This window comes from Trachinotus anak, unplaced genomic scaffold, assembly GCF_046630095.1.
Source record: "Trachinotus anak isolate AG129_WGS33_773 ecotype Australia unplaced genomic scaffold, CSIRO_AGI_Tana_v1 ptg000034l, whole genome shotgun sequence".
Classification (NCBI taxonomy): Eukaryota; Metazoa; Chordata; class Actinopteri; order Carangiformes; family Carangidae; genus Trachinotus; species Trachinotus anak.
This window is the reverse complement of record NW_027273885.1, coordinates 1,345,382-1,373,350: the sequence shown is the minus strand read 5'-3', so window position 1 is coordinate 1,373,350 and position 27,969 is coordinate 1,345,382. Positions and strand designations below refer to the sequence as shown.

At 42.2% G+C, this 27,969-nt stretch overlaps 1 protein-coding gene across 6 annotated transcripts in view; it reads left to right on the top strand.

The window, feature by feature from the left end:
• The window catches only part of bcas3 (BCAS3 microtubule associated cell migration factor), a 314,178-nt gene that overhangs the window by 24,715 nt on the left and 261,494 nt on the right, over nucleotides 1–27,969 (top strand). For all 6 annotated transcript variants that reach the window (XR_011687033.1, XM_071471601.1, XM_071471606.1 and 3 more), the window contains exons 8-13: nucleotides 9,198–9,305; nucleotides 9,403–9,479; nucleotides 13,569–13,645; nucleotides 14,258–14,341; nucleotides 17,349–17,519; nucleotides 21,980–22,073. Coding sequence is in view for 5 of the 6 variants with exons in the window: in XM_071471601.1 (XP_071327702.1) it covers nucleotides 9,198–9,305; nucleotides 9,403–9,479; nucleotides 13,569–13,645; nucleotides 14,258–14,341; nucleotides 17,349–17,519; nucleotides 21,980–22,073 (611 nt within the window). In the remaining variant the exon portion in view is untranslated. The remainder of the gene's footprint in view (nucleotides 1–9,197; nucleotides 9,306–9,402; nucleotides 9,480–13,568; nucleotides 13,646–14,257; nucleotides 14,342–17,348; nucleotides 17,520–21,979; nucleotides 22,074–27,969) is intronic.

The following is a 27,969-nucleotide window of genomic DNA, read 5'->3' as shown; positions in this document are numbered from 1 at the left end:
TCTGTGTCCTGACAAAAACAACTAATTTGTTTTGGCTACAGAATGAGTCTGCTATAAAGGTGAAAATTTTAATCGTTCACAAATTGCACTAATGTCAAAGTTTTAGTGGAATGCCAGTAGTGGAGTGGGTGGGATTACTGAGTGTCTTGATCCTGCAGCAGGCAGAGAGCTTCTTGTAAAGGCTGGAAAATGAGTTTTGAGAACCAGAAGTATTAGCACCTGATGAAATAATCATTAAGTCATTGAACACACATGTTGTATCCTGGCATCAAGATGTCCTCCAGCTCGTATCCTTACGCACAAGCAGATGCAAGACAAAGTTAACTGGTTGTGTTTCCAGATACAGCGTCGACACGTCAAAGCAAAGGAAAGAAACTCCTCCAAGACCAGATGTTTCTTGTGTCAAGTGCTTTCACTTAATTTAGACAGAAAACTGGCAGATGAGGCTAAAATGGCTAAAACTGGAGCTAATGCAAGCTATAGTTTGGGTAATGAATATTAATATCCACTTCACTGCTGTCAAGGGAAAAAGGAATGAGCTGAATTTATGGACTGCATATACGGTAGATTCAGAAAATAGTCAGACCTTCACTTTTTTTCACATTGTATTGTGCTGTAGATTTAAAGGTCCCATATTTTACTCTTCTTCAGTGTTTTATGTGAAGTGTTAATCTCCATCAGAAGATATATTTGTAGTTTTAAGAACCAAAAACCATCTCAGTGTAGTTTTATATCTCCTCTTTCAGGCTTCTCTCTGGAGCTCTAGTAACAACAGGTCAGTCAGCCAATCAGAAGAGAGGATCAGAGCCTCTTTTCTGACTGACTGACTGTTTTCTGAGTGATCAAATAAAAATGTAGCAGATTTCAGGTAAACACTCAGAGAAACCAAACCCTGCAAGGTTGGATGGTGGGTCCAGGTCGGCAGGGGGCGTGGTGTGGCTGAGGGCAGTGACTGCTTTGTTGTGACATCACAAAGTTCCAGAAGTCCTGACAGCTGGTTTTAAGGCTCAGTTTCTGAATACAGGCTGTGTGCATTTCTCTGTGGACTGAGGCTTTGATACTTTCACAGTATTAATATAGAACCTAGACCTGCTTTATAATCACAAACACATGGACATCTACCTTTATATGGGACCCTTAATTGTAAATTAATATGATTACCACTTTTGCTGATTCTAAACACAGTAAAATATGAAAATGAATATTTCCTGAAGACACTTCATAAATTCCCATGTTGAATTTATTCCTCTGTTACACTGTTCCACTGTTGAGCGGTTTATAAAGTAAGAAAAAAAAAATTCCTCTGTCTTCACATTTTTGTAGCCAGTCAGATTTAATGGTGACTATTTTCCTGCACTTTTAGGTTTAATGCAAAGCTTTAATGCATTAACGCTAAGAGTGAGTAAGAGTCTGTACATGCTCACACATTAACACACACACACACACACACACACAATATGCAGTGTGTTTCCAAATGCCAGCCATTATACTCTTATGTGCCGTGTTAAACAGTGAAGGAAATGTATTTCTGGCAGCTCTACAAACTCGGAGCTGTGGTTGAACTTTTTACCCTAATTACTCTCCTGCTAATGCCTGCAGCTCGCCGGGATGACTGTGGCTCCCTTCAGGCCCCCAGCAGGCTCAGATGTGGCCGGTGTTTGTTGTTTATGGCGGCGCTGGGTTTGAGCTGAGAATGAGAGGAGTGGGAGTGGGAGTGAAAAACAAAATGGGCAGCAGGGAAATAATGTTGCTGTACAGTTTTTCCTTTCCTGTTGTCATGAATTGTAAATGCAGATATGATTTTTCATTCACAATTACATCACAAAGAAAATGTGAGTAATTTGAACATAATGTATAATTTAATGAAATTTAGGTGATATAATTGAACTGCTAAATGGGCCTTGAGGTGAGATTATGTGGTCAAAATCTGATCTGTATGTCAACTCTAATACAACCCTGTAACTCAGGGTTATACTGATAATATATTGTTTGTCCTTCTTGTTACAGTGGAGAGTTTCTGTCACGTTATTTAAAAGCTTCTTTTCATCCTGCTCAGAATAAAATTTGAGGGATAACTTTGACTACTTGTTGAATGCTGGCATCAAGCATTGGACACTGGCAGTGTTGATCTTAAATTTCTAGTTTCAGTGTTCAAAGGCCCGTATCAGCTGAACCTCAGTGGAAATACCATTCCTCAGAAGTTCAACAGTCTCCAATTGGAGCGTCAGAGTTTTCTCTCTCAGCAGAGCCGGGCTGGACTTCCCAAACCGAGGTTGTATTTGTTTAGCATTCCCACAGCGTGTAATTGTCGTTCGTATTTGGAGAGCTTATAAAACTTTGCACCAGTCGGAAATGTGGTGACGTCCCTTCCTTGTAAATGAATTATTTGCCTGCTTTTTAATTCCCATCTATGCTTCCTACAGCCACATGAAATCTTGTGGTTTTAATCTCCTGGTTCAGTTCACGTTCGTAAAAGGATGTGAGCCGAGTTTCTCGGGCAGAGGGAAAACGCTCGTGGAATAAGCACAGCATTGATTTGTGAATTAAAATAACAGATGTCAAAATGTTTCATCAAGGAGGAAGTACACAGGCTAGATTTGCTGATAATGGTTCAACAATGAGGCACACGCCATCCATAATGACCATTATAAACAGTTCTAAAAATTATGCCTCATACATGGATGTAAAAGTCACATTAAATATTGTTTTTTGGAAGGTTTTCCAGTGCAGCACAGTGGCAGAGCAGCAGGACAGAAATTACCTTAACAGCCGGGGTTTACTGTAAAGCCAATCCAGTGGCAGAAATTTAGGATTTAAAAAAAATCCAATTTTTGATTGTTGAGTCTTTTAGTTTCCCCTCTGGGTCAATAAAAGTGAAAGCTGTACCTCCAGTGTGACTCACTTTTGTTTAAAATCTTCAGATACCAGTGTCAATATGAAAAAAATAATTTATATATCTCAGCGTGAGAATAAAATGTTTTTATACAAAACCGTTTAAACACTAAACCTTCAGGGGCCTAATATTTCAGTCCAAACTGAATATCTCAACAATGAAGTTTGCATTTTTGGTGTGTGACGTGTTGCTATGAGCTTTATTTCCTACCTCTGGGGACCTTGAATGTCTTTGCTGATCCCCTGACTTTTCATCCCCAGCAGGTCAAAATTTTAACTTATCAAGTAAAGTAAAGAAGTAGGTGATCCCCTGACTTTTCATCCAGAGCCACAATGATCTCAACAAATATTAGACTGACCACCATAACATTCGCTTTAGTCTGTTTCTCTCAGGATCAATTGGAATAACATTGGAGATTTTGTGACTTTTCATCCAGAGCTACCATGAGTGACTGGATAAAAATACAGCAGATGTCAGGTAAACACAAAAAAACCCCAAACCTGCAAGGTTGGATGGTGGGTCCAGGTGGGTGTGGCTGAGGGCATTTACTGCTTTGTTGTGACATCACAAAGTTCCAGAAGTCCTGACGGCTGGTTTTAAGGCTCAGTTTCTGAATACAGGCTGTGTGCATTTCTCTGTGGACTGAGGCTTTGATACTTTCACAGTATTAATATAGAACCTAGACCTGCTTTATAATCACAAACACATGGACATCTACCTTTAAACTGAATGGACCTTTAAATTAAATTAAAAAATGTCTCAACAAAAAGCAGTCCCACAGAAACTTTGACTTTTTTCCTTTCTTTTTTTTTCTTTAAGATATTTTTTGGGTCATTTTTTGCCTTTATTGGACAGGACAGTAGAGAGTGACAGGAAAAGGGCAGAGAGAGAGGGGGAATGACACGCAGGAAAGAGTCGCGCCGGAAGAGCTAAGAGCATCCGCTCATGTCGTGCCCTAACCACTCCGCCATCAGGCCGCCCCGGAACTTTGACTTTTTAAGCTAAAGTTTGAAATTAGGAGCACGAGACGCTGAAGGTGCATTTTGGTTGGTACCCAAAAAGGTAGTGATCTTGTTTTATCATATTCCATTTTGTGTGTTTGGTATCTAACATTGCCACTCCATTTTCTCCTTGATATCTGGAGTAGCTTCTTGTCCTATCAGAGGAAGTAAATGAGCCGAGCCTCTTTTCCTCCATCTCCTTCATTTTGTATCCTTTCAGACCCAAGGGCCAGTTTGAGTAATAGTAATTGACACATTGATCTAATAGGGCCATCATAATAGGCCTGTTACTGAGCTGGGGAATGGTGCTCGGCGTCACCTTAACATGTGCAAGCACTGACATCCCGCCATAATCCATAATGATAATTGTGATTTAGCCTTGCTTTCAACCTACGCCCCAACGTCCCCGGCATCAGGAAATCTTATTACATCTGACCCCGCATTGCCTCCATTAGAACTGGGTCATTTGTTAAAATACTGCAAAAGCAAAACAATTGAACACTGTGCCATTTTGATTCTATAATAATGGGTTATCATTGTCCCTTTGAATCAATTTCCAGGGGCCCATTTTTCGGGATAGAGCTTTGAATTGGATTGATCGGACTCTGATAATGCTGAAATCGATGATGTAGCCGCCTGAAAGTAAATTATCGTCAGGGGAAATTTTTGTATTAATCTTAATGCCTGTACTCTTGATTTGTTACGGTCACCGTGCTCGCAGTGCGAGGACCTTTGAATTGTTGAGATGTTAACCATCAGGACAGAAACATGAATCAGGGGTTGTTCAAAACTTTTTTTCTGCAGCACCTCTCCTATCTTCCCCAGTAAAAATTCACTGGGACTGGAGGGAGGAACACACTTGTGCTAACATCCAAGCAGTGTCACACACACACACACACACACAGTACATGTGTAGTCCTGGGACAATGTGTCAGTGCCAGGCTTGGGCCAAGAGATCTGAGGGCTCACTCGGCGCCATTTCTGTCCAGACTCTGGCTTGGGAAACATACAACAGTACAACAACAGTGTGTATCTGTATGTGTGTGTAAGTGTGTATGCGCATGTGACGCATACACTCCCAATGTGTTTAGCTCATGTATCAGTCATCAAGATGGTTGTTGGATATTGTTGCAGCAGTTACTTCATCTTGCATCTCTGGGTGTGTGTTCCTGCCTTTGTCTGCGATAAGATGAATGAATTGTGTGTCAAAGTGTTGCCTCTGATGTTAACTAACTTGTGTGTGTGTGTGTTAGCAGGGCTGTGTGATGGCTTTATCGCTGGCTGATGGAGTCCTGTTTGTGTCTGTGGTGTCAGCCGCAGCCTGGAATCGTGGTCCTACGTTGATTCAGAGAGCCATATTCTTTGAGATTCCTAAACACAGCTGCATCAACACTGACGCCGAAGCATTACCACTGTCTGTGCATGCGTGACAGCATTAAAACTTATGTATCTTATATACCTGGAGAGGCCGCTCATATATAATCAGACGCTCTCATTTGCGGGCTACCGGCCTGGTCTCTATATTAAGTGCAGATGTGGTCAGATGTCTAATACTGAAAACAAATAAGACGGATTCTTACAGTGATTTTGAGTGAAATAGGGTTGAAAGAGCCTTTGAGCCTCCTCCATGCTTTTGAAAACAAAGTACAGAAATAGACTTTACTCAAACTGACGGATGAGGATTGTAGTTCAAGTTTCAGTTATGAAAGTTCCAGAGAAGAAAAAGTTTTGAACCGCCATCCTAACTTTTTCTCTTTCAGTCGTAGAATCTGTTTCTCCTCAAAGACTCTCTCATTCAACAAGTCATTTTTTAGTCTTCCAAGGCTCTTTATTAGGCAATACACAAAGCACAGCTTCCACAAGCAGCAGTCTGCAGACACTAAAGCTTGTTGCATTTGCTATTATATTGCTATATACTTGTGAGGCATGGTAAACACTGCACAAATATACATTGCATTACATTTACTCATTTGTCAGACGCTTTTATCCAAAGAGACTTACAAGTGAGGGACATCACTGAAGCTTCAGAGCAGAAGGAGACCTTGAAGTAAGTACTTAGTACTACATCTATTAAGTAAGTGCATGGAGATCAAGAAGAGAAGTGCACTGAAAATGCACAGTAAGTGCTGGTTAGGCATGTTAGGGTTTTAAAGGTGTTAGGGGACGAGGTGCTCTGAGAAGAAATGAGTCTTTAAGAGAATCTTGAAGATGGAGAGGGACGCCCCTGCTCTGATAGACTTCAGTAGCTTGTTCCGCCATCAGGGAGCCACAAACAAGAACAAATACAGACACACAGAGACCATGTCAGAACACCTTTGGATCAAGGTTGAAAGAGGTGAGTGGTGAGAGTTAATTTCAATGAGACTGCTGCTCTGGTGCAGTGGGGTGGGAGGTGCTGCTGCCAGGTCTTTCAGCAAAGATCTGATCAGTGCAACACCATTCAATAACATAGTGCACTAGCCAATTAAATGCAAGTGTACATTCCAGGTAAAATACTATGTTACCTTTACTGTGTAGCAATAACAGGTTTAAAAGGTAGAGTAACAGACTAGTTCATATGAAGTGGAATCCAAAGACAGACGAGACACGATACCTTGTACAAATGAGGGTTTTGAGATATGGTGTTGCACTTGGTTGTTTGCCGTAAAAAAAAGTCTGAAAAAAGGTTTGAGAGATAAATTTAAATCCTACATAACCGTCTCATCTTCACACACTTAGCCAGTCATTCAGGTGTTTTTGTTGGATTGTTGGTTTTGGAAAGTTGCAGAAATTGTCAGACACTTTCCCTCAGTTTTGACCTCAGAAAGCTGTGTGGTGAGGGGATTTCAGATGCTGCCCAACAATCTGACAAGCACTTTGTCTTAAGCATTGATTGTATTGTGTTGTATTATGTTATGTTGTTTAGGCATTGGAGAAAGTTGTTGGTCTGATAACAACCTTTCAGATTCGTAAAATCCAGCCTCATGTGTCTTGTTTTTAGCCATGCTAATTGTGTAGCTGCAGTAATGACAGTGTTGGTCAGTTGGTTCATCGTTCATCAGTTTTGAGTGAAATATCTCAACAACTATGGGTTGAATTACCATAAAATTTTGTACAGAGTCTCTATGACTTATATAGCCCCTTGACTTTTAATCTAGCACAAGTAACATTACCAGCCTCAGTTGTACTTTGTGTTTAGTGCTGATTAGCAAATGTTAGTGTGCTAACATGCTAAACAAAGATGGGGAACATGGTAAACATTATACCTGTCAAACATCAGGATGATTGTGAAGTTGTTAGCATGCTGACACTAGCACTTAGCTCAAATCACTGCTGTGTCTATGTGCAGCCTCATAGAGCTGCTAGCATGGCCTTGATTATTTTTAAGATGTCTTTCCAGCTCTGATATATGTTATGAAATAGCTAATTTTCTCCACTGTTTGCCATTGGTACTTCACAAAGTGTTTGTGCATGTGTCAGAGCTTTGAATGGGAGCAGCAGATGTTTTTCTGCCATAAAGAAGGAAAAGAGCAACAGCAGTGATTGGGAAGGCAGACAGACCTTGACACAGCAGAGTCGGTCAGTGGAACAGGGTGTGCTGCAGGAATATTCAACATGGCTGAGGTCATCTGTGTCTTGTAATGGATGAAAGCCCTCCCATTATGAGCTCGTCATTTGAATAATGTCCAGATTTCCCTCTGGGACTTGGCAATAGCTGTCCGCTGTTTAAACTTGTTATTTCCTAATGGTGTCTTGCGCTGGCTCTAGTCAGCAGGAAGGGGGTTTCCTCATTGATCAAGTTGTCAAATCAGCCTAACCCCCTTCCTAACCCAACCATCACAGTCACTATTTAATCAATGCTGGCGAGCAGTTTCTTGCTTTTTTTCTTTTACAATGGTTTTTATCAAAAACTCTGAATTTTGAGTTGTGGTGTTTGCAGGTAAACAAAATAAACTTTGACCTTCATTGTAATTTTAAGATCCAGCCAGTGTCTCCTGTTTGTCGCTGCTAAGACTGATGAAGCATATAACTGTGCTCAGTATGCACAAGCAGACTAAATAGACTGTTGAAAGCACTTAGTCCTATGGCTCAAGAAACGAAACTAACACCACATTTCACCCCGGCATCCTCAGCCAACGCGGCACCACAGCTCTTGCCAAGGGTGACAGAGAGTAGAAGACCGGTAGAGGCTTTTCTTGCAGACAGAGGGAAGGGGCACAGGGGACGGGTGGTGGTGGCGGCGGCGGTGGAGTCTTGCTTGATGAAGATTTATGTCTAAATTTTCCTCTGCCATCAGCCGCTGCCTGCTGTTGGATAAGCTCCCTCATGTAACCTTCTTCTGTGCTGTGTTGATAGAAAGACTTCTAGTAAATGTGTTGCATGACAAAGCATTTCCCCTCCTGCCCTTCATTTTACTCCCTTTCACTATGTGGACCACCAGAAGGGGTGGGCCAGTGAGACACTGTGGAAACAAATACTGTACGAATTCTTCAGGGAGCTGCTGAGAGGAAACAGTGTAGAGATGGTTGGAGCAGAATGCAGCTTTTTGTGCAGTTTACTGCCAAGCATTTTGATTAGGGACGTTCTTGTTCACTTATCTTTCTGACCGATAGCCGACGCTGTTAACCTGCAAGATTAAAATGTGCTATTTAGAGAAGATGAGTGTCCCATTGAAAGAACACCAATACACAGCGGTTAAAGTGGACTGGAACGATCCAGAGTGTCTAAACAGAGCGAAACAGACAAGCACACACACTCAGCACACAAGGTGAAGCTCCTTTTAACTTCATTGTTGCAAAAAAAAGCGACGTCCCACTGATTCTGAAACACATGAACAACCATACGTTATAAATTCAAAAGGTTCTTATGAAGATTGTGATTTTAAAAAAGAGCATAAGAGCAAAATTGCATCTATATCACAAACATATTCAAATTTGCTTCTGGTGTGATCAGCCAGGCTACTTTACAGAGTCAGACTGGCATTAACCCTCAAAATAAAATAAACAGACCAGGCCTACCTCATCACAGGGGACAGCTTGATTACAGGGTTTTATTCAGACACAGCAACATGTGCACAGGCTGTGGGGTTAGTCACGTTACCAGTGTAGTAACTGTCAGACCTGTGGGGCAGAATACCTGCTCAGACAGTGCTGATGTCCCAGGATTTTAATGATACCATAATTTTACCATACCATAATTTTACTCCAAGACAAATTTTAAATGTCAGTGAACATCTTAATATTTAATTTCTTTAGTTAGTTAAATGTCAGTGTCTGCATAAAGTGTTCAAACACTGACTACATGCATTTCTTCCTCTGTTTCAGGACGAGCCCTCCATACTGCTGTGCCGACCTGTACTCTCTACGCACAGGGGAAATGGTCAAATCCATTCAGTTCAAGACACCGATCTATGATCTCCACTGCAACAAACAGTATGTCGGACCAACTTTGTCTAAATAAGTCATATTTGATGGTACATTGCAAGTTTATCTTCATCTGTATTAATGGACTTTTATCTCCCTCCTCTAGTATCCTCGTTGTGAGCCTACAGGAGAAGATTGCAGCATTTGACAGCTGCACCTTCACCAAGAAATTCTTTGTTACAAGTAAGAATTGAACACATATGAAGTTTGATATTTTTAGTCCTATTATATAGAAAGTTCAGTGAACCACAGTTCATGTGCACCCTAAAGTGATAAATAATTTATGTTGCACTATGATAATGAATTTGAGGAACATCTTTTGTGTCCCTGATCTGTTTGGGACATTTAACCCCTGTTAAATTTTCAAACCTGCAACTTAGTCCCTGGTAATAAAAGGAGGAAAGTCAGATGTTAAATGTTAATATTTTATTGCCAATGGAAATATGTATTTGTGAAATGGGTTCTGTGCCATACACCGCTGTGCAAACAAACAGCGCCTGTTATGCAAGTTAATACTAACATTCCCAAACACTGAGTAGTGCAGGGCTCTCTAGCTTTTATCAGAATATGATGTGAAGCTCCATTTGAAGCTCAACACAGGAAAACTGTTTACAACACCGCGCCCGCATCCTCCCGGCTCTACCTGCCATGTCTGCTGAAGGATCCTGCGAAAGAAAGGCCAGACTGTATTACAAGGCCATTGCTGTCCACTTAAGTCATTGACTGGGGTAAACTGACCTTACTGGCTGGCTTTAATGTGTCTCCTCTTTGTCTGCCTGCCTTCCATATCAGTGTCTGGGCCACAGGAAACCAAACATGCTCAATAGTTATTAATCGTTTCTGAACGCAGGGGCCTCTTCTTCGTAACGTTGTTTGGTCTGTTTGGGGCCCTAAAAGCAGTAAACAAAGGGTTCTGTGATGTGTGTAGAGCTCTGCGGCGGATGAGCTGTTCTACTGTCCTATGTCCACCTCTCCAGGGATGTGAGGGTGGAGATGTCGTGTTTTTATGAGCACTTAAGGCTTGTTTCATGTTTATGTTCTTACATTGCGTTCAAGTGATGTGTGCTGTGTGCCGGGACTTTCTGTTTCTGTTTGTCTTGATTCCACGGCCTCGTCCAGCTTTACAGGGTTTGGTACCTGTTGTTTTTTGGTGTCGTAAAACAAAATCTGTTGCTGCTGGTTGTGTATTAGTTCCATGTAATATTAATAATTACTGTTCATATGTTCTTGAAGCAGACTAATTATTGGCACTGCTCTGACGTTTGAGCCTTTCAGTTTTAAACAAAAACAAAATCAACTATTTATTCACATTTAATATGGATAAAAATTGCCACACAAATTTCCTCACAATATGTTACAAAGTGACTTTTACTGCATGAGTTTCAAACAAAAGTGAGAGATGCAAGTCTTCCAGTGGTGCCAGAATATAGTGTGAAATTATGGGATGGTATTAGGTATGTAGGGCTTGAAATGATTTATTTCTCTCCCTTTTTGCAACTACCTCTACATTGAATCACCTTGTACACATACATGCATCATAATGTTCAGCCTCTCCTACTTAAACTCAGTTTAAAAATCTAAGAGATGCAAGTTACAGTTTGAAGCTGTCACTCTTCATTTTTCTCATCACAGCTTTCTGCTTTCCCAACACTGAAACTCACACAGGTGAGTCAGGAAACTATGCTTGTGCAAAGCACTTCACATGTCAGGCTTGTTGGTTGGTAAAGATAGCTTTACCATCGTCCTGCACGAATACACTGGCTTTACTGTTGGAGCTGGATGATTTGATACCTCTAAGCTTCAGCTAATTAAATATCTGATTTTCTTTTGCTGAATCATAGAAGTGACCTAAAATTATTTCAAGCTGAAACATTCAGGGTAGAGTTGTTCTGATACTGATACTAGTATCAGAAATGCCTCTGATACCACCTAAAATACTGGACTGTAAGTTTGCTTGGACTGTACATGGTCTATGTACTGAGTAGATACCACATAATTTATTATTAAATTTTAGTTTCACACCTGGATAAAACGGCATTTTTCGAGGAAATCCATTGTTCTTCAGCACTAAAACAGTAGCCTTCACAGGAAGTTGTGCTCTGCAGCCACTTGTAACTCCTGTTTTTGGGCGGCGAAGAATTGATTTCCAGTAAATAGTGTAATGTTAGGTTTTGTTAGCAATTTGGCAACAAGTTACACTGGAAAGTCCCACCAGTAGAAAGGCAACGTGTTCATTGTGCAACAACCAGTGTATGACTGACAGTCAAATTAGATAATAATAGAAAGATTCCATGGCATTCATGTTTTATAAAGGGTTTAACTTGTCATACAACAATGACAATGTTGGAACAAGCCTTAAATGCTCATAAAAACACCATATCACATCAATACAGGGTTAGTGGTAAACAGCTGTTAATTTTTTTAATGCAATGTTGTCGGATCGGTATCAGGGAGGAAAGACATTAGGGAAATGTCCATCCTCCCAGTGTGCTCGACCTTTGAACCTTCAGAGCTGCAGATCAGCTGAGCTGCCTGCCAGGCTGTGTTCAGGCTAGCAGATCAGTTTTGCTCCTGCACTTGTGACTGTGTAGGACACAGAACAACTTCTTGTGCATTTGTGCTCTGTTTTGTCCACATTTTGTAGTCATCACTCAAATCTGTTTGTTCATTTCTTATTCATTGCACATTTTCCTTTGACAGTGTGAGCTCATCTCAGTCTGTCTGGTCTGCGACGTGTTTCATCAAGTGCATGATGGTTGAAAATGAGGATTTTGTTGGTGAGAAATGCCGTTGGCTCAAGTCTGCACAATTGTAGGGGAGTCACAGGGTGTATTTTATGGCTCTGATTAACAGATGATGAAAAAAGGCTGTTAGTATGTTGGTAAAGTTTTAGTTTCTGACCTAAAGAAACACTGAACTGTGGAATATCTGAGTGTGAGGATCAGCTGCTGCTGCCATGTTCACAAAGGTCTTTCAGGGTTCGGCCTTCAGACGCCTGAACTCTGCTTTCTTTCCCTTTGATTCCGCCCATCGCGTCTGTTTCCTCTCCCCACTCAGCTCCCTGCTCTCCACCCAGGATGTCAAACACATGTTATCTCACCGCCTGGGCTCCGCTTGGCCTTGGAGAGGCACAAAAGGCTTCTCTGGCGCTACCAACAACCCTTGTGGCTTACCTCAATATCCCCCCATCCCCATCCACCCCACCCTCCAACACAGCACACACTACATTACTGTCTGCCTCCACCTCATCTGCTCCCAGAGCACTAAATTATTGTCAGCAAGGCCCCCTCTGCCCCCCCCCCCACTACACACACACACCTCCCTGCATTAGCTCAGTCTATTTATGTGTGTGTGAGACGATGTTCTCGAGCACAGCGTGTGTTTAGAGCTCAGTTTTGGTGTTAGTCATAGATCAGGCCATGTTCTTGTTTGTCCTGTAGTTGTTTACCTCCACATCTGTTTGAGTGGGAAGAGAAAAGAACGTTCTAATAACGTCCAAGACATTTATCTGTTTGTGAACAGGGGGTCGGTCGCTATTTTTATTTCTGCTGATGTGTTTGCGTTTAAGTGTGTTTCTGTGTGTGTGTGTGTGTGTGTGTGTGTGTGTGTGTGTGTGTGTGTGTGTGTGTGTGTGTGTGTGTGTGTGTGTGTGTGTGTGTGTGTGTGTGTGTGTGTGTGTGTGTGTCCACAGGGATTATTGTTCTGGTCAATCAGCAGAGGAGCCATCCTCAATTTATTGGGTACCACAGTCTCCATTAGGTCATACTGTGCACAGACACGTCAGCCTCATTAGACTGCCATTTATCTTCCCAAACAAGAGGCTCCCCACAAACACATTAATGGTTTAAGATAGTTACAGACACTCTCCAGGCGGGGGGGCTGGGGGGGTCATGACAATCCCTGCACATGTTTCTTTTTTTTACTTTTAATGAGTTTATTTACCAGAATATATATGAATGTTTTTTATGCCTCTGTGCCGGCGACAGTCAGGTCCGGAGTCACATCAATCCTTCAATTCATACACTAATTATGACACAATTCAACACAAGTGTCTATAAGCATAAAATGAGGTGATGGCATTTTGTATCTAAAAGGTCAAAGGTCAACTTCACTGTGACATCATAATGTTCTGCAAAAACACTTCTGGCCATTTTTCAATGGTGTCACGATGAGTTTCGATGAGTTTATTTGCCAAAACGTGTGTGAATGTTTATTTATGTTGTAATTATCATCAGCTCCTCTGTTAGTGTGGCCGTCTTTGTGTCTTCTCAGGCTGCTACCCCTGCCCTGGCCCCAGCCTCAATCCTATATCTCTGGGATGCCGCTGGCTGGCCTACGCAGAGAACAAGGTAGTCCGCACACGCACACACAAACACACACACACACACAGACATACTCATCCATATCAGAAAAAGCGACATATTTACAATCCAAAAAAAAGCATTTTTATCTATTTCCTGCCTCTTTAATCTCTCTGGATAAACAACTCATTCCAAGAAGAGTCCACTAGAGATGATAACATTTTGAAAATCAACAGATGCAGGAGTTTTCTGTTCTCTTCTGTTTAATGGGATTGTTAAGTATTTACAAAAAAACAGATTGTTGTATTGCGCACTCTGCAATACATTTAATGCATAATAGTGTTTTGGTGCTGGCCCACTCAAGTAATTGACAGATGGGGCCACTGTTTGTGTGACTGCCTAGGGATTTTCAGAAATGACAAAATGTAGTTTTGTGAAGGGACAGAGTAATACTGGGACAGACGCATTCAAGTGAAGTTGTATTTGGAATTTAATCAGTGTAGATTGGCTGTTTGGTTGTGCAACGTTTCTTTAAGAAAGAAAAATCTGTTTTCTTCCAAAGAACGAGGAGGGTTCTGATATCATGGTCTGTTTCCCCAGTTCTTTCTCTAGGCCTAAACTGTATGTTGTGTATTTATCTGTAAATCTCTGTTTTTGCAGTTGATCAGATGTCACCAGTCTCGTGGTGGAGCTTGTGGTGACAATGCACAGTCCTACACAGCTACAGTGATCAATGCTGCTAAAGTAAGTGAAACAGAGACACATTTACCTATTTTTCTATTATATCGTTGAGTTTTTTTCTTTTATATATTTATACTTTAGGCTACATGAGTGAACAGAACTGAATTGCTTGACATCATAAACAAATCTGAGTAGTAGATATTTCTTTTAACTCTCTGTTTGGGGGGAATGGTGTAGAGAAAGTTTTGGGGCCACAGTTTAATTCTACTGTAAAAGATGAGCCATAAAATCACTAACACACACAAACACTACAATAACAGAGTTTAATCCCTTGTTATTTAGATGTTTGCCAGATTTAACCAGCATCTCAGTCTAGTTTGACCTGTTGGCAGGTAGTGTTAGCATTAATGGAAGCAGACAAGAGGGGACTGAACAGAGGTTCAACCAGCTGACTGCTCAGCTGTTTTCATTTCTGAGCAGAAGAACATGAAAAGATTTAGCCACTGATTCGACCTTTTAGTGTGGACAAAGATCTTTACCAAAAGGCCACATGAACACATAAAGCATTAAACAGCATTTACAGGTTCAGCTGGCTCAGTGTAGATGGAGCTTAAAAGCTAACAAACAAGTTAGCAGGTGTACGTTCACAGAGCACTTTAGACATCAAACCTTACCTGGGTTCATCTGTCGTCAGCAGTCAGGTTTCATAAATCTGTGATGAAACTCATCAGATAAAATAACTGTAATTTCAACCTTTCAGGGGCTGCTAGGGGCCAAATGCTAATATCAGTGGAACTGATACTAGGTCAGTGACCAACCTTAGAAAAACTTTGTCAGATTTTGGACAAGAGCCATTTCTAGCTCACGTTGGCTGGTTTGCTATTTCAAATTTCTCTGTGTTTTTATTCATGGACAAAATGAACCTAATACTTCCAGCTCTGGTTTCTCAGTTGCATTCACCCTACTGATGACACTTATGAGCTTTACATCCAGCGGCTAAGCCTGGTTAGCCCTTCAGCTAGCACGGTTTAGCTAACAGCAAGACAAGATAACAGCTGACCAGCTGCCGAAGCCATCTGAGTGGAACTTGCTTTTAAGAAATTCTGTTAAAATTTAGTGTATGAGGCAAATACTTTTGAGTTGTCTTTTCTGCCAAAAGACTCTTCTGTTTATTATAAACACACATGTTAATAATACTTAATATAATCTACCTTCAAAACGTCCTGGTTCTTTACTGGATATCAGTGCGAATACAGAACGGTCCTGAGGTCTGTGTTGAGAGAAGCACTTGATGCAGTGTTCGAGGCTCTGCCTACACCATCTGTAAATGTGCTGACATTGGATCCACCTGGCTCGCCTGGCTAACTGGTGCTGAGCTTATGAGACACTTCATCAACCTGCCTATCTGTTTTTTTTTACCTCTGTAATCTGCGTCTCTCCACTGGTCTTGTTTCACTCATCTCCACAGGGGAGTGAGTCTAAGATGGCTCACTAACAGCCAGCAGCCCCCTTTGATACCAGATGACATTCACTCCTGGTCTGATTTAGCTGCTTGAAAACACATGCTAACTAGTTAGCTCCCTCATATGGTTCTAGTCTGTTTCTCCATTCGGTCCCAGAGGAAGGGCTAATTGATTTACAAAGAGAAAGTGTATCCCTTCCTTACTTAATGAGTGCTAACGGCTAGTGTGAGAGAAGTCTCGTTAGCAGGCTAATGATGGTGAACATCAAAAAGAGCACAGTGTCGCTTACAGATTAGCGGCATGGTAAGGGGGCAGACAATGGCGGGGGGTATTGATATGCAGACAGGCAGTCTGCTTGCCTGCCCTCTCCTCATTTAGGACCATATATCTCAATATGGATGACAAGGTATCTCCTTCTGGCTTGTGGCGCGACACGCTGGCTCTTAGTGCTGATGTCCAGAGACATGGAAACAAAGGGGGGGGGGGGGGGGGGGGGGTAAGCATTAAATTATAATGGCTTTTGTTTATAAGAAGAATAAAAGAGAGAGTACAACAGCTCTGACCATCTGAACTCCCTAATCCAGACCTGCTCAGTCCTGTTCCCGATCAGTCCAGGGTGTATGAGAAAACCCTTTCACATGAATTAGGTTGTAATTTGTTTAGATGGCGACATCAGGTCGTAACTGTGTGTGTGTGTGAGTGTTCATGTGCTTTTCAGACATGATCTGCCTCCAGACTCCCCCTCTCCACCAGTGGATCAATAGCCCCTGTTTGGACTACCACTAAGAACTCCACAACTGCAGTGATTAGAAAACACATTAGTGTTGATCAATTAGGAGCCAAACGCCTCACTTAATAATTGATGGTGCTTGTGGAATTTTACACACACACACACACACACACACACACACACACACACACACACACACACACACACACACACACACACACACACACACACACACATGCACAGAGGCAGCAGACACTGTAAGTGTGCCTGGCCAAGTGGCAAAGAGAGACAGTGGGCGATCCTCAGACCCAACAAACGTGAGGCGCCACGCGCTATTGACAGGGCCGCCTAGTCTGAATGCCTGATTAGCTCTCCGGGGCCCCTTTTGCGCTTTACACACACAAAGACACACAGTCACACGCACTGGACTCCATTAGCCAAAGACAGTGTAGTAGGTGAGATAGACTCCACTTAAGCAGCACTATCCATTTCCCTCAATCGAGCCACAGAGGTGTGTTTGAGCCAGACACCCTGGCTGGGCCTTAAACGGACACAGAGGAGCTTCACACACACACACACACACACAAACACACACATACACAAGGGTGTCTCGTGTGGCTACAGTACTACAAGTCGTCAGCACTACAAGTTATCAGCAGGCATCAAATGAACATGGTGCATACACACAGACACAGTGGTGCACATACACCCGTGCACCTGGCAGCTCTCCTGCTCACATTCAGCGCCAGCGAAGGTTTCAAACTAAGTCTACTACACAATACAGTGTATCGCACATGTGCAGAATATATTATATATTATATTAAGGATTAAGTTGAATTTTAAGCACAAATCTAATCTTTTTTTCTTGGTCTTCCAGACCTTAAAGACAGGCCTGACAATGGTGGGTAAAGTTGTCACTCAGCTGGCAGGGACCCTTCCAGCGGCCACTCCAGATGAGGAGGGCACACCTCACAGCACGAGCCGCCGCAGCCCCCACAACCCCGGTGTGGTCACCATCATTGACACACACAGCGTTGGCGAGGGACAGGTCAGTCGAGTGTTTGTGCTTTTTCTTGTTATTGTTAATGATTTAATAATCCTGGATTTGTACAAAGTGATTACGCTGGACACCAGATTGTTCACCCTTTGTGGACACTAAGACAGTCTGAGGGCATCTCAGTATGAGGTGTCTTCGAAAAGTCATGACATTTTACATTCGTCCGAAAAGCCGAGTACTTTTGATCTTTTTTTATTTTTGCTTACATGGAAGTTTCCTACAGACAATGGAAGACTGATCCAAATCTAGAATTTGACTGTGTATTGAGGAGGAGAATATATGAATTACCACTGAAGTATCAGACCAAAGTAAGTAAATGTCAACCACATTTACACCAGTACGTGATCAATTCCAGGAGTCCAAGTTTGGTGTTAATGACACAATATCTGTGCTTTGTCACGTAGAAAATAGGTCTGAGGAAGTTTGGTGACGGGTAAATGGACCTCAACAAGTCCCTCTGGTGTGGAGGGGGGGCAGAACTTTACAGATGAACATGGATGATTCTGGGTGGTTGGGGCCATTACAAGAGGTCTACTGTTGAACAGTGAATTTTGCAATGCAGTTTTGATGTAAATTGACCAATTTCAGAACACACAATGTATTATATGAGTGGGCTGTCACTAGTGGAGGCATCTGTCTGTTGGAGACTATAGGACGGTTGTCTGGGCCGATGGATGTGGGCTGTAACTGAAACATCTCGACTGTGCCTTAAAAAACATGATGTATGTGAAGCAGACTGTGATGTGATAGGTTCAGGTACTCATGTTCCCCCAGTTATCAATGTATAACTCCCCATCAGTGCACAAGAATCTTCTAGTTAGTACAATATTAAAAATTCATACAATATGCATTAGTTTATATTTGCAGTATTTCATCTTAGTTAAAAGTTACACTAGTACACTGTGTGTAAGGCGTAGCCCTTAAGTTTCACTATGACTGTTGAATGGTGGGAGAAGATGGATTAGGTTCTTGAAAACTTGACAGCCCCCCGCCCTTTTCCCCCTCCCCCCTCCCTCACTGCATCACAGCCCAACCTCAGACCCACTGGTCTGAGCTCACTCCCTTTCTGGATCCTGTTCGGTGGTTAACCAGAAACTGTTACCAGGTGACTGTCCTTGTTTAATTAAATGTCAGCCCTCGAAATACTTACATTTCCTCCCAACCTTAATGTTCACAATGCATGGACACACACACTCACACTCACACTCTCACACACACACACACACACACACACACACACACACACACACACACACACACACACACACACACACACACACACACACAGACACAGACTTAACAGGCTTCTTCCCCTAAAGAACCAAGTCTCAGAAAGCAGTCTCTACCTGTGGGAACCGTTGTTCCCACGGTGACACGACTCCCCATGTGTTAGTGTGCATTCAGGTTAAATTTCCCAACGGGATATAAGAACAAGAACACACACACACACACACACACACACAAATGCCAAAGATTAAATTGGCAGTAATTTGTTCTTGGCTTTTTCCCTCTCTGGTCTTGTTGTGTGTGACCCAGGTAAACATAAGTCTGGCCTCTGTGGCTTGGTGGGAAACAGGAAAATCTCCAAGGTTGGCTTTTTTTTTTTTTTCTGCGGCTTGAACACACTCAGGCTCATTCACCTCACTCCACACAACCTGCCCTGAAAGGTGTGACTTAGATTTGCTGCATATTTTAACAGCCAAGCTTTTAGCCACAGCCCTGGCTCTTAGAGCAGGAGAGACGCTCTGTAAACAGTCAGCTGTTGGTCTGCATGAGCAGGAACCTCACATGAAGCTGCACAAGTTTCTACACATACAGTACTGAGCAAAACATTTAGGCACTAAAAGTAAAGTGAGGATGATTTAAAAATAAAGCCATGAATATTTTTTTAAGTGCAGTAAACTGAAAAAAATCTAAATCAAATCAGTAATTGCTTTTGTCACCATTTGCATTTCTCAGTATATTTTCACAGGGTTTTTCAAGGCACTGGGCAAGGAGGCTGGTCCCAAAGTCTTAAATAACCTTCCACAGTTCCTCTGTGTCTCTGTGTCGTCTGTCTCTTCATGTGATCCCAGACTCGATGGTGCGACCAGGACTCAGTGGGGTCCAGACCATCTGTTGCAGAACTCTTTGTCCTTATTGTCACTGAAGATAATTAATAACTCCGGCTGTGTGTTTGGGCTTGTTGTCCTTCTGCAGAATGAATCTGCTGGTATTGTGTGATGGAGAATCTAAACATCTGAAGTGCATAAACCTCTTGCAGTGGTCGGAGCTAACAGAAAGGCTACAGTCACTCAGATAACCACTCTTTTCAACTGTGGTGAGGAGAAAAGCTTCAGAGTGAACAACACATCCAGCCTTGAGGTGGATGGACTACAACAGCAGACACCTCCTCAGCTTCCACTTCCTGTCACTAAGAACAGGAACCTGCGGCTGCAGTGGACACAGGCTCAGTTGAAGACCTGGTCTGATGGATCTGGATTTCTGAGTCTTGTTGCTGACCATCTTCACCATCTTCTAAAGGCCACTTCCTGCAGGATAATGCTCCATGATATACGACAGTGAGTTCAGTGAACTTCAGTGACCTCCCCAGTCTCCAGACCTGGGTCCAGTAGACCACCTTTGGGATGTGGTGGAACAGGAGACTGGCAGCTTGAATGTGCAGCTGACAGATCTGCAGAAATGATGCAGTCAACATGGAGCAGAGTCTCAGAGGACAGTTTCAATATCTGGTGGATCCATGACACGAAGAACGGAGAAACTACACAGTGTTAGTGTGGTGTTCCTGATAAAGTGCTCACTGAGTGTCTGTAGCTGCAGTAAATACAGACAAGTATATCAGTCTAACCCTGGTCACAGTTTGAACTATGCCAGTTCCCTTCAACAGGATCTCCCTTAATGTTTACAGAAATGCTAAAAACTTTTATCCAGTAATTCTGCTCGGCCACTCTAAACCACGATTAATCATACTGCAGCACCCGTCACCTTTTTTAATGAGGCATGTTAGCATAAATAGTACAGTTTGTCAGTGATGTAGTCACCACACACACACACACACACACACACACTCTCACTGCCTTCTCCCTCTCCCTTAGCCGCCCTGCAGCCAGTGTGTTGTCTTATAAGCAGGACCTAAGCTTTCAGAAGCAGGCCTGCACTCTGTCACCAGCCGACACACTGTAACCATACACTGGCCATAAACACTGACTGGGCCAGGAGGGCAGGGAGGGGAGAGCGAGGAGTGCAGGAGAAATGGAGGGTGAAGCAGGGGAGTAGGAGGGTGGGGGGGCAGCAGCAGAGAGTGAAACAGGATCGGGGGGGTTGGGATGTGATTTTTGGAGAAATGGGAAAGAACAGGAATATGACAGAGGCGAGTTCCTGTGTCACTGCGGTAGTCCGGGATATTCCCATCTCTTTCAGGATTTGAAATTCCTTATTTGGAACAGCAGCTTTATAACACACACACACACACACACTTAGCCCTGTGTAACAGGCTCAGTTCTCTGGAGGACACTCTTGTTTCAAAGGGCTCCAGCAGGATTCCCTCACAGAACAACATTGTCTGCCTCCAGTGTAATAAAAGTGATCTGCTTCATGTCACCAGCCTCTTTCTTTCTTTCTGTTCTCCAGCTTTTTCTTTTTTTCTGTTTATTTTCTTGCTTGCAGTCTGAGATGAAGCCCTTCAGTTTCTTGTTGGGACCAGTTGTGTTAAGTTAGTTGATGCTCACTGATACTGGGGCCTGATTTAACCCTGTGTATATGTTCTCTCTCACACTCTTGCAGAAACTGACCTCAGGTCTGTGCTTATTTCTAATCTGTTTTTGTAAGGAAAGGGGGTTTTCAGCCAGCTCCTGGTCTAGGCTCAGCCTTTGTTTGATTCGTCCCGCTCTTGACAGCAGACTTCGGTCAGAGATTTAGGAGCAGAGCCATGTTTTATTGTCAGTTGACGCCAGTTTCTGCCTGTTTACGGGAAAACCTGCTGTCGTGGGGTATTGTCAAACCCACATGTGAAAAGCCACATTATTGCCAAAGTAAATTTGTCCATATTTTCGTCTCGGTTGTTTGACCATACCGCATCCTCACTGGTCTCAGTGAAGGATCAGCACTCACAGATTTCAATGATTCACGACAGAGAGACATTCAGTTCTTGTTTTTCTTCCTTTCCTGCCCATCAGGTAATATGCTAATTGTTTTCTATCCACAAGAGGGCAATGGCACATTCAAGAATGACTTTAACCTCCAGCTATTTAACTGTGGACTGATGTGATGATATCAGACCAAACCAAAACCTGAGGAGAAATCCTTGAGCAGGGGGGGAAAGTCCCATTCTGGGTTTAATGTTCACATTGTTAGAAAATGATTTGGACTTTCTTTGTGTGTGTGTGCTGTGGTGGTGTGGTCTGTGTGTGTGTGTGTGTGTGTGTGTGTGTGTGTGTGTGTATACTTTGCAGGTCTTGGTGAGTGAGGACTCGGACGGAGAGGGAGTGGTGGCTCACTTCCCAGCTCATGACAAACCCATATCCTGCATGCAATTCAACCCCAGTGGTAAGACGCACTCACACACCCAGTCACTCACTCACACGTACACACACACAGTTTTATTCTGGAGGAAGGAGCTGGAATAGTTCAGGAGACAGAAAGCAGGCGATATTATATTTCCTTTTGGTTAAATGAGAAAGTGAAATATGCCTGCAGTGTTAATTTACACCTGAACTGATTCACTATAACAGATCTATTTATTTGGTTTCTATATAAAATACTTCCTCTGACATCTCTGGTTGGATAGTGGAAGGTTTTGGCTGTGGAGTTTGAGCCTTTTTTCCATGCAGTGTCAGGTATATTAACATATATGATGCAAAAGAGCTTCAAGTTGCTTAAAGTTTTAAAATCACTATTAATTTGAAATTAAATGGAAATCAGTTTTCTGAATATACCTGTGATACCCTTGCTTCCTCTCGGCTCAGTTTGATGTTTCGATCCATCTCTATAGAAATTTATCTGAAACAGTGATTTGTATTAAACTTTCCCTCCAGCACTGATGCACTGTGAACATAAATTACTGTCAGATCTCAGCACAGGTGGAATGTAGAAATTTAACTTGGGCTTTAGTTATAATGAGCTCAGACCTTTTTCAGTCTTGTGAAAGTACCATTTGTACCATTTTTACCTTTGGTTTCTATGTTAAATTTCACAAAAAATAAAATTAAAGATCCACAGATACTTTTATTTAAAATTGTATTGATATATTTAAAATGCATGGCAGGCAGCCAGTGTATCAGATTATATCATATATAAACAGTATTTCCACCACATGAAGGTCATTGTGTCACTGACTGAACCAAATCTAGGTCCTAACATGTTCATCTTAGCATATGGCAGATTGACCAGTGAAGACAGGTCACTGTCAGCCAGTCTGCCCAGTTTTACACTGCTTCACCTGTGCTACCTGTGAGGACCGAGGTTGGTCATCTGTGCAGGTCACACAGAGATGTATTAATAAAAATATCCGTCGACTGAGGCTGCAGCTTCTGGCTTTTCTGGCAGATGAGGTTACACTGTTTAAAGTCTGTGTTGTAGGTCAGTCTAATTGTTACCTCCTCAGCGGTGCTGTTGAGAGATCGCACATTTGTCATGTGACGGTAGGGAGAGGAACCCTCCTCACTCTCTCATGCACACCTCCTCTTGAGCCTCTCTTTTTAATTTTCATTCTTGGAGCTTTCCTCCTCCATTTGTGTATCAAGATCTGGATGCAGTCACTGGGAACATGATGTTTAAAACCCCCCGCTTCAGCCTGAAGCGCTGACAGCTGGTCTCTGGTGTAGGTGAGTGTGGCGTCGGGTGAACTGACTGAAACGCCACTCCACGAGAAAAGCAGCAGCATGATGTAAATCTACATCCTCCGTTATTCTCGAGCGGTTAAAACACATCGACACAGGACACAAGATTAAAAGTGTCACTGTTAAAAATACAAACAAACTGCTGTGAAGCACTGGATGTGCTGACCCTCGTCACTCTGTTCGTGCTGAATGTTGTTTTGCTCCTTTACATCTTTGTTCTTGTTGTATTTGTGGGACCTTCATACAGACCCTGTATACAGAACATGAAGGAACTGGAGGGTTTGTTTTCTTCTCTCAGTTATTTCCATCTCAGTTTGTTGAACAGAGGTCACCGAAGTGAACAACTGGTCCTTGAGACAGCTGAAAAATATCTGAAATATTCCTTTTTTCAACAGTGTGCTGATGTGTTCAGTGAGTGAGTGTATCAGAGTGTTTCTCTCTCTTTCTTAGCATCGCTGACCTCCACCCCAAACAGAGAGGGACAGTCGATGCTTTGTCAGTGTGAGCAGACTACCTTGTCGGTCTGTGTCGTACGTGTTAGCTCGTGTACGTCTCGTTACTCCTGTGATGTGTATGTGTGTTAGTGTATTTCTACACTGTGTGTGTTGTGTGTGTGCGTGCAGTTAATAAAGCAGCTGTTGAGTGATGTCTCTCACCTCTTGACCTCCAAGCCCCAAGAATCCTTCACTTACCCAAAAGCTCTGACTCAACTTAGCAGCTCCACCTGAGCCGGACCAGGACGATACTGAAGACAAAGAGACAAGATGTGGTTGTTCAGACCTCGTCTCCCCCCACCCCCACCCTCACCTCACCAAACATCACACAATAAACACCACAGTTCAGTATGATTACACAGAATCTGCTCAAAGTTACACTGAAGTGCTGATGGGAGGACGTGTTTTAATATCTACCAGTTGTCGCCCACATGGTGCTAAAAGTCTAAACAGCTGATGGTGATATTGACAGCTGGAGAAGCTGCAGCTTCACTTGTTGAACATTCACTCATAGAGAGACAATGCTCTGAGTGGTCTTTGATTTCTAAAGTTGTGGCCTGCTTCCAGTTGCTCTGACGCACAGTTCATCACTGTTACTGATATGATGTAAATGTGGATCCAGTCATCCACTCAGCTGCAACAGTTTTCATGGAAACCAGTCACTGAGTGTTGCCTTCTCGCCACCGAAAGCTGTAAGAAACAGAAACTCTTGGCCGGGAGCTCGCTGGCTGTGTGGCGTGTGTGGCAGCTGTGGATAGTCTTCGTTTTCATTGCGGTGGCCATTTTTACAGATGAGATCAGACACTGTGCCTGCAGGACACGTGTGTCTCACACCTCACGGCTGCGTCATGTGATCTACAGATTTGGTGTCGTACCTATTTTTCATGTGTGACACGCAGCTCCCAGCAAAAATGGACCTGTAAAGATCTGTTGATGTCGTATTGACATCATACCAGCAACATTACGTAAAACTGACGCCTTCATCTATAGTTTCTATATTTAGGCTGAATCTGAATATGACACAGACATGAAAAAAATATAAATATATTTTTACAGTTTGCTGGTTTGAGAACAAAACAGAGCTCAAAGGAAAATGAATAATGTTGCTGCGTTTTTCATGTGGCTTTGGTCGGAGTTCATGGTGTCATCAGTGACAGTCATGGTGTCATGAGTGACGTTCATGGTGTCATCAGTGACGTTCACGTCTAGGTTTCCACACAAGTGAACTGGTTGTGGTACATCTGGTAGTGAGCTCCAGTGTGTTGTTAGCTGCTGACAGATTCCCCTGTGACACTTTGCACAGTCAACTTCAAAACTCCAAACACACTTTAAATCTTTCTGACTCATTTACTCTGAACCAAATCTAAAGGACTAATAAATGTTTAAATTACAACCAAAAACTGCACCAGAAGTGGAGCCAAAAAACACAGATTTCCCCTCCTTTTTTTCTTCATTGCAGTCGGGCCATGTAATGAGATTAGGATGAATCTTAACACAGGCGTAGAAACTCCTCTTTTCCACTGTCGTGAACGCAGCGCTCCTTTCATCATTGTTTATTCTTTTATCCATTTTCATGTCTAAGCCGCCTGTTGTGGAGTGTCCTATAATTAGAGGCCTCTTGATTCGATCAGAACCCAAACCCTGAGTGACGGGTTCATTGCTCTGGCTCCAAGTGAACTCCTTCCAAGGCGTAAAGGGAAGTGACTTTTACAGAACTACCTTCCTGGCCCTCCTGAGGCTCCCTTCACAGTGGTCAAGCTCAACATGGCAGAAACAAGAAAGATAGATTTACCAGGAAACAATGATATGACTCAAGCAGAGCCTGGAAAGCCCAGAAGTTTTGGCTGGGAAGAGTTATGTAAGAAACCCCAGTGGCTTGTGTGTGTTGGAGGCTCTACAGAGGGCGGACCAGTGGCCGCCAGTTCTTGGTGTGGCGGCTGGCGCTTCGCAGCGCTTCGGTGGATCTGTGGATCTATTCCTAGTGGTGTAATTAGAGGGACGCAGATGAAGTGCAGTGGCAAAGCACTCTCTCTTTAACAGCTGCAATGTGTGTGTGCTTGTTTTCTTTCTCGTCTCGTCCTCCTCACTCGTCCTTAACGATCCTTGACTTGATTAATAGGTACGGTGCCAAGGTCAAAATACACTCGTGTTTTGATGGCAGATATATTGTCCAACAACTTGTGCATTTTCTTTTTGACTGTGAGTGGCACTAGATGGAGTGATTGATCCAGCAACCACACGAGGCAGCTCCCTCTGGTTTTCATTCTCTCAACACTCTCTCTCTCCTCTGGTCAGCGTCACATGCAGTGGTGGAACAAGTGTTCAGATACCTGGTCAAAGGTCAACATAAACATATTTATTACGAGTAGTTAATTACATTTGTATTCTAAGACATTTTCTTTTAATTTGGTGAGGCAAGGCAAAGAAAATGACAGGTGTTTATCATTGTTATAAATTTATATTTTGACTTATTAAGAGGGTCCAGGCAGAAAACAGGTACTTGTGGTGGGGGGGTGGAGGAGTTGGGAAGAAGAAGAAATATATTTAAATATCAAAACTTGATGAAAAACGGCTCATTTTAGAATTTTTTGGTGTGTGGGGGTTGTTTTGAGTGCGTTGTCTGTTTTGGTTTGTATATGTGTTCTTGCCGGGACAGCACTATAGGAAAGGTGTGATATTTTCTGTTATGTTGTTTCAAAATAAAGGAAAAAAAGAGAGATAAAAAAGAATATATAACATCAAATCATTTTAATGTGTGAACAGTTAAAATGCATCATATTCTGTAATATGATCAAAAGGGGTTAATTTCCACTTGGGCTGGGGGAACATTTCCCACATTTATTTTTCCAAATCCTGTTTTTCTTTCCATCAGTTTTACAGTTACAGTTTTATTTAATGTCTGAAAACTGTGAACAGCTGCTGAATCCCCAAAAAGAAGCCAGAAACTGATCAATATGTTTACAGCAGGAACAATTAGTCAGTTCATTGATTAGTCAAGAGACAGGAAATAAATTGGCGACTGTTTTTTTTTTTTTTTTTCAAGCAAAAAAAAGACAAACAAAAAAAAACCTCTGTTTGTTCTGACTTTTCAAATGTGAAGATTTAATTTGACTGTTTTTGACTGTTAAACAGGACAAAACAAGATATTTGACAACTTCACCAGCCAAATGACTAAGTAAGGATTAATTAAGGAAATATTTGTCAAATTATTTAGTAATCAATACAATCATTATTATTATAAGCTCACAGCAATAAGCTTTAGGAGCTGTATGTTGGACTGTTTCCCCCTGGGTTTTGCCTCCCAGGCTACAGACAGGTTTCCCCACCCGCTAAAGGGTGGAGGTTTTTTGGGACCAGGTGCAACCTGGGAGATACCTGTATAGAACCTGTACAGGGCTGAAAAAGTACACCTCTTTTGCATGATTTTTAGTAAATATCATTCAGTCACAATATAATTCATCATTAAGTATCAGGTCTCAAGAAAATTAAACAGGCTACAATTACACAGTGTTTCTGTGTTGTTTTTGTTAGACTGCAGTTTTTATGGAAAGTGTTTCGAAGTTTGTTACTCTGGTTTATTTTCTTTGACCATGGAAAGAAATGGTGCTGAGCCTTTACTTCAGCTGGTACAGAATTCAACCCAGACCTGTGCCATGTTGAAAGTACTAGGTCCAAACTAGTGTTGATTTTTAAATAAATGTGACCCACATGTTTATTCATACATGAGAAATTGCTGTCACATTTATGTAGAGAGGTGCATGTGTGAAGGGTATTTAACCATAGCTTTTAAATAAATGTCACAGAGTAAAAAGTACAAACTTTCCTCCTGAAAAATAAATGCATTTTAAGTGTAAAGTAGCAGAACAATATAAGATATAATAGCAATACTCAAAAATGAGAAGCACACAAATGTATTTAGTTACTAGTTTCCACCACTGCAGAAAAGTAATGGTTACTCAGAGAGCTGTGGGTTTGGTCAGGCAACACTGTCTCCTAGAAATTATGTTGATAGACTAGAAAATAGTCCCAGTTACATACATCCAGCCACGCAATCGCCGGCTGGATTATGTTCAGAGGCAACGTCCTCATTATGTTAATAGAAAATGTAAT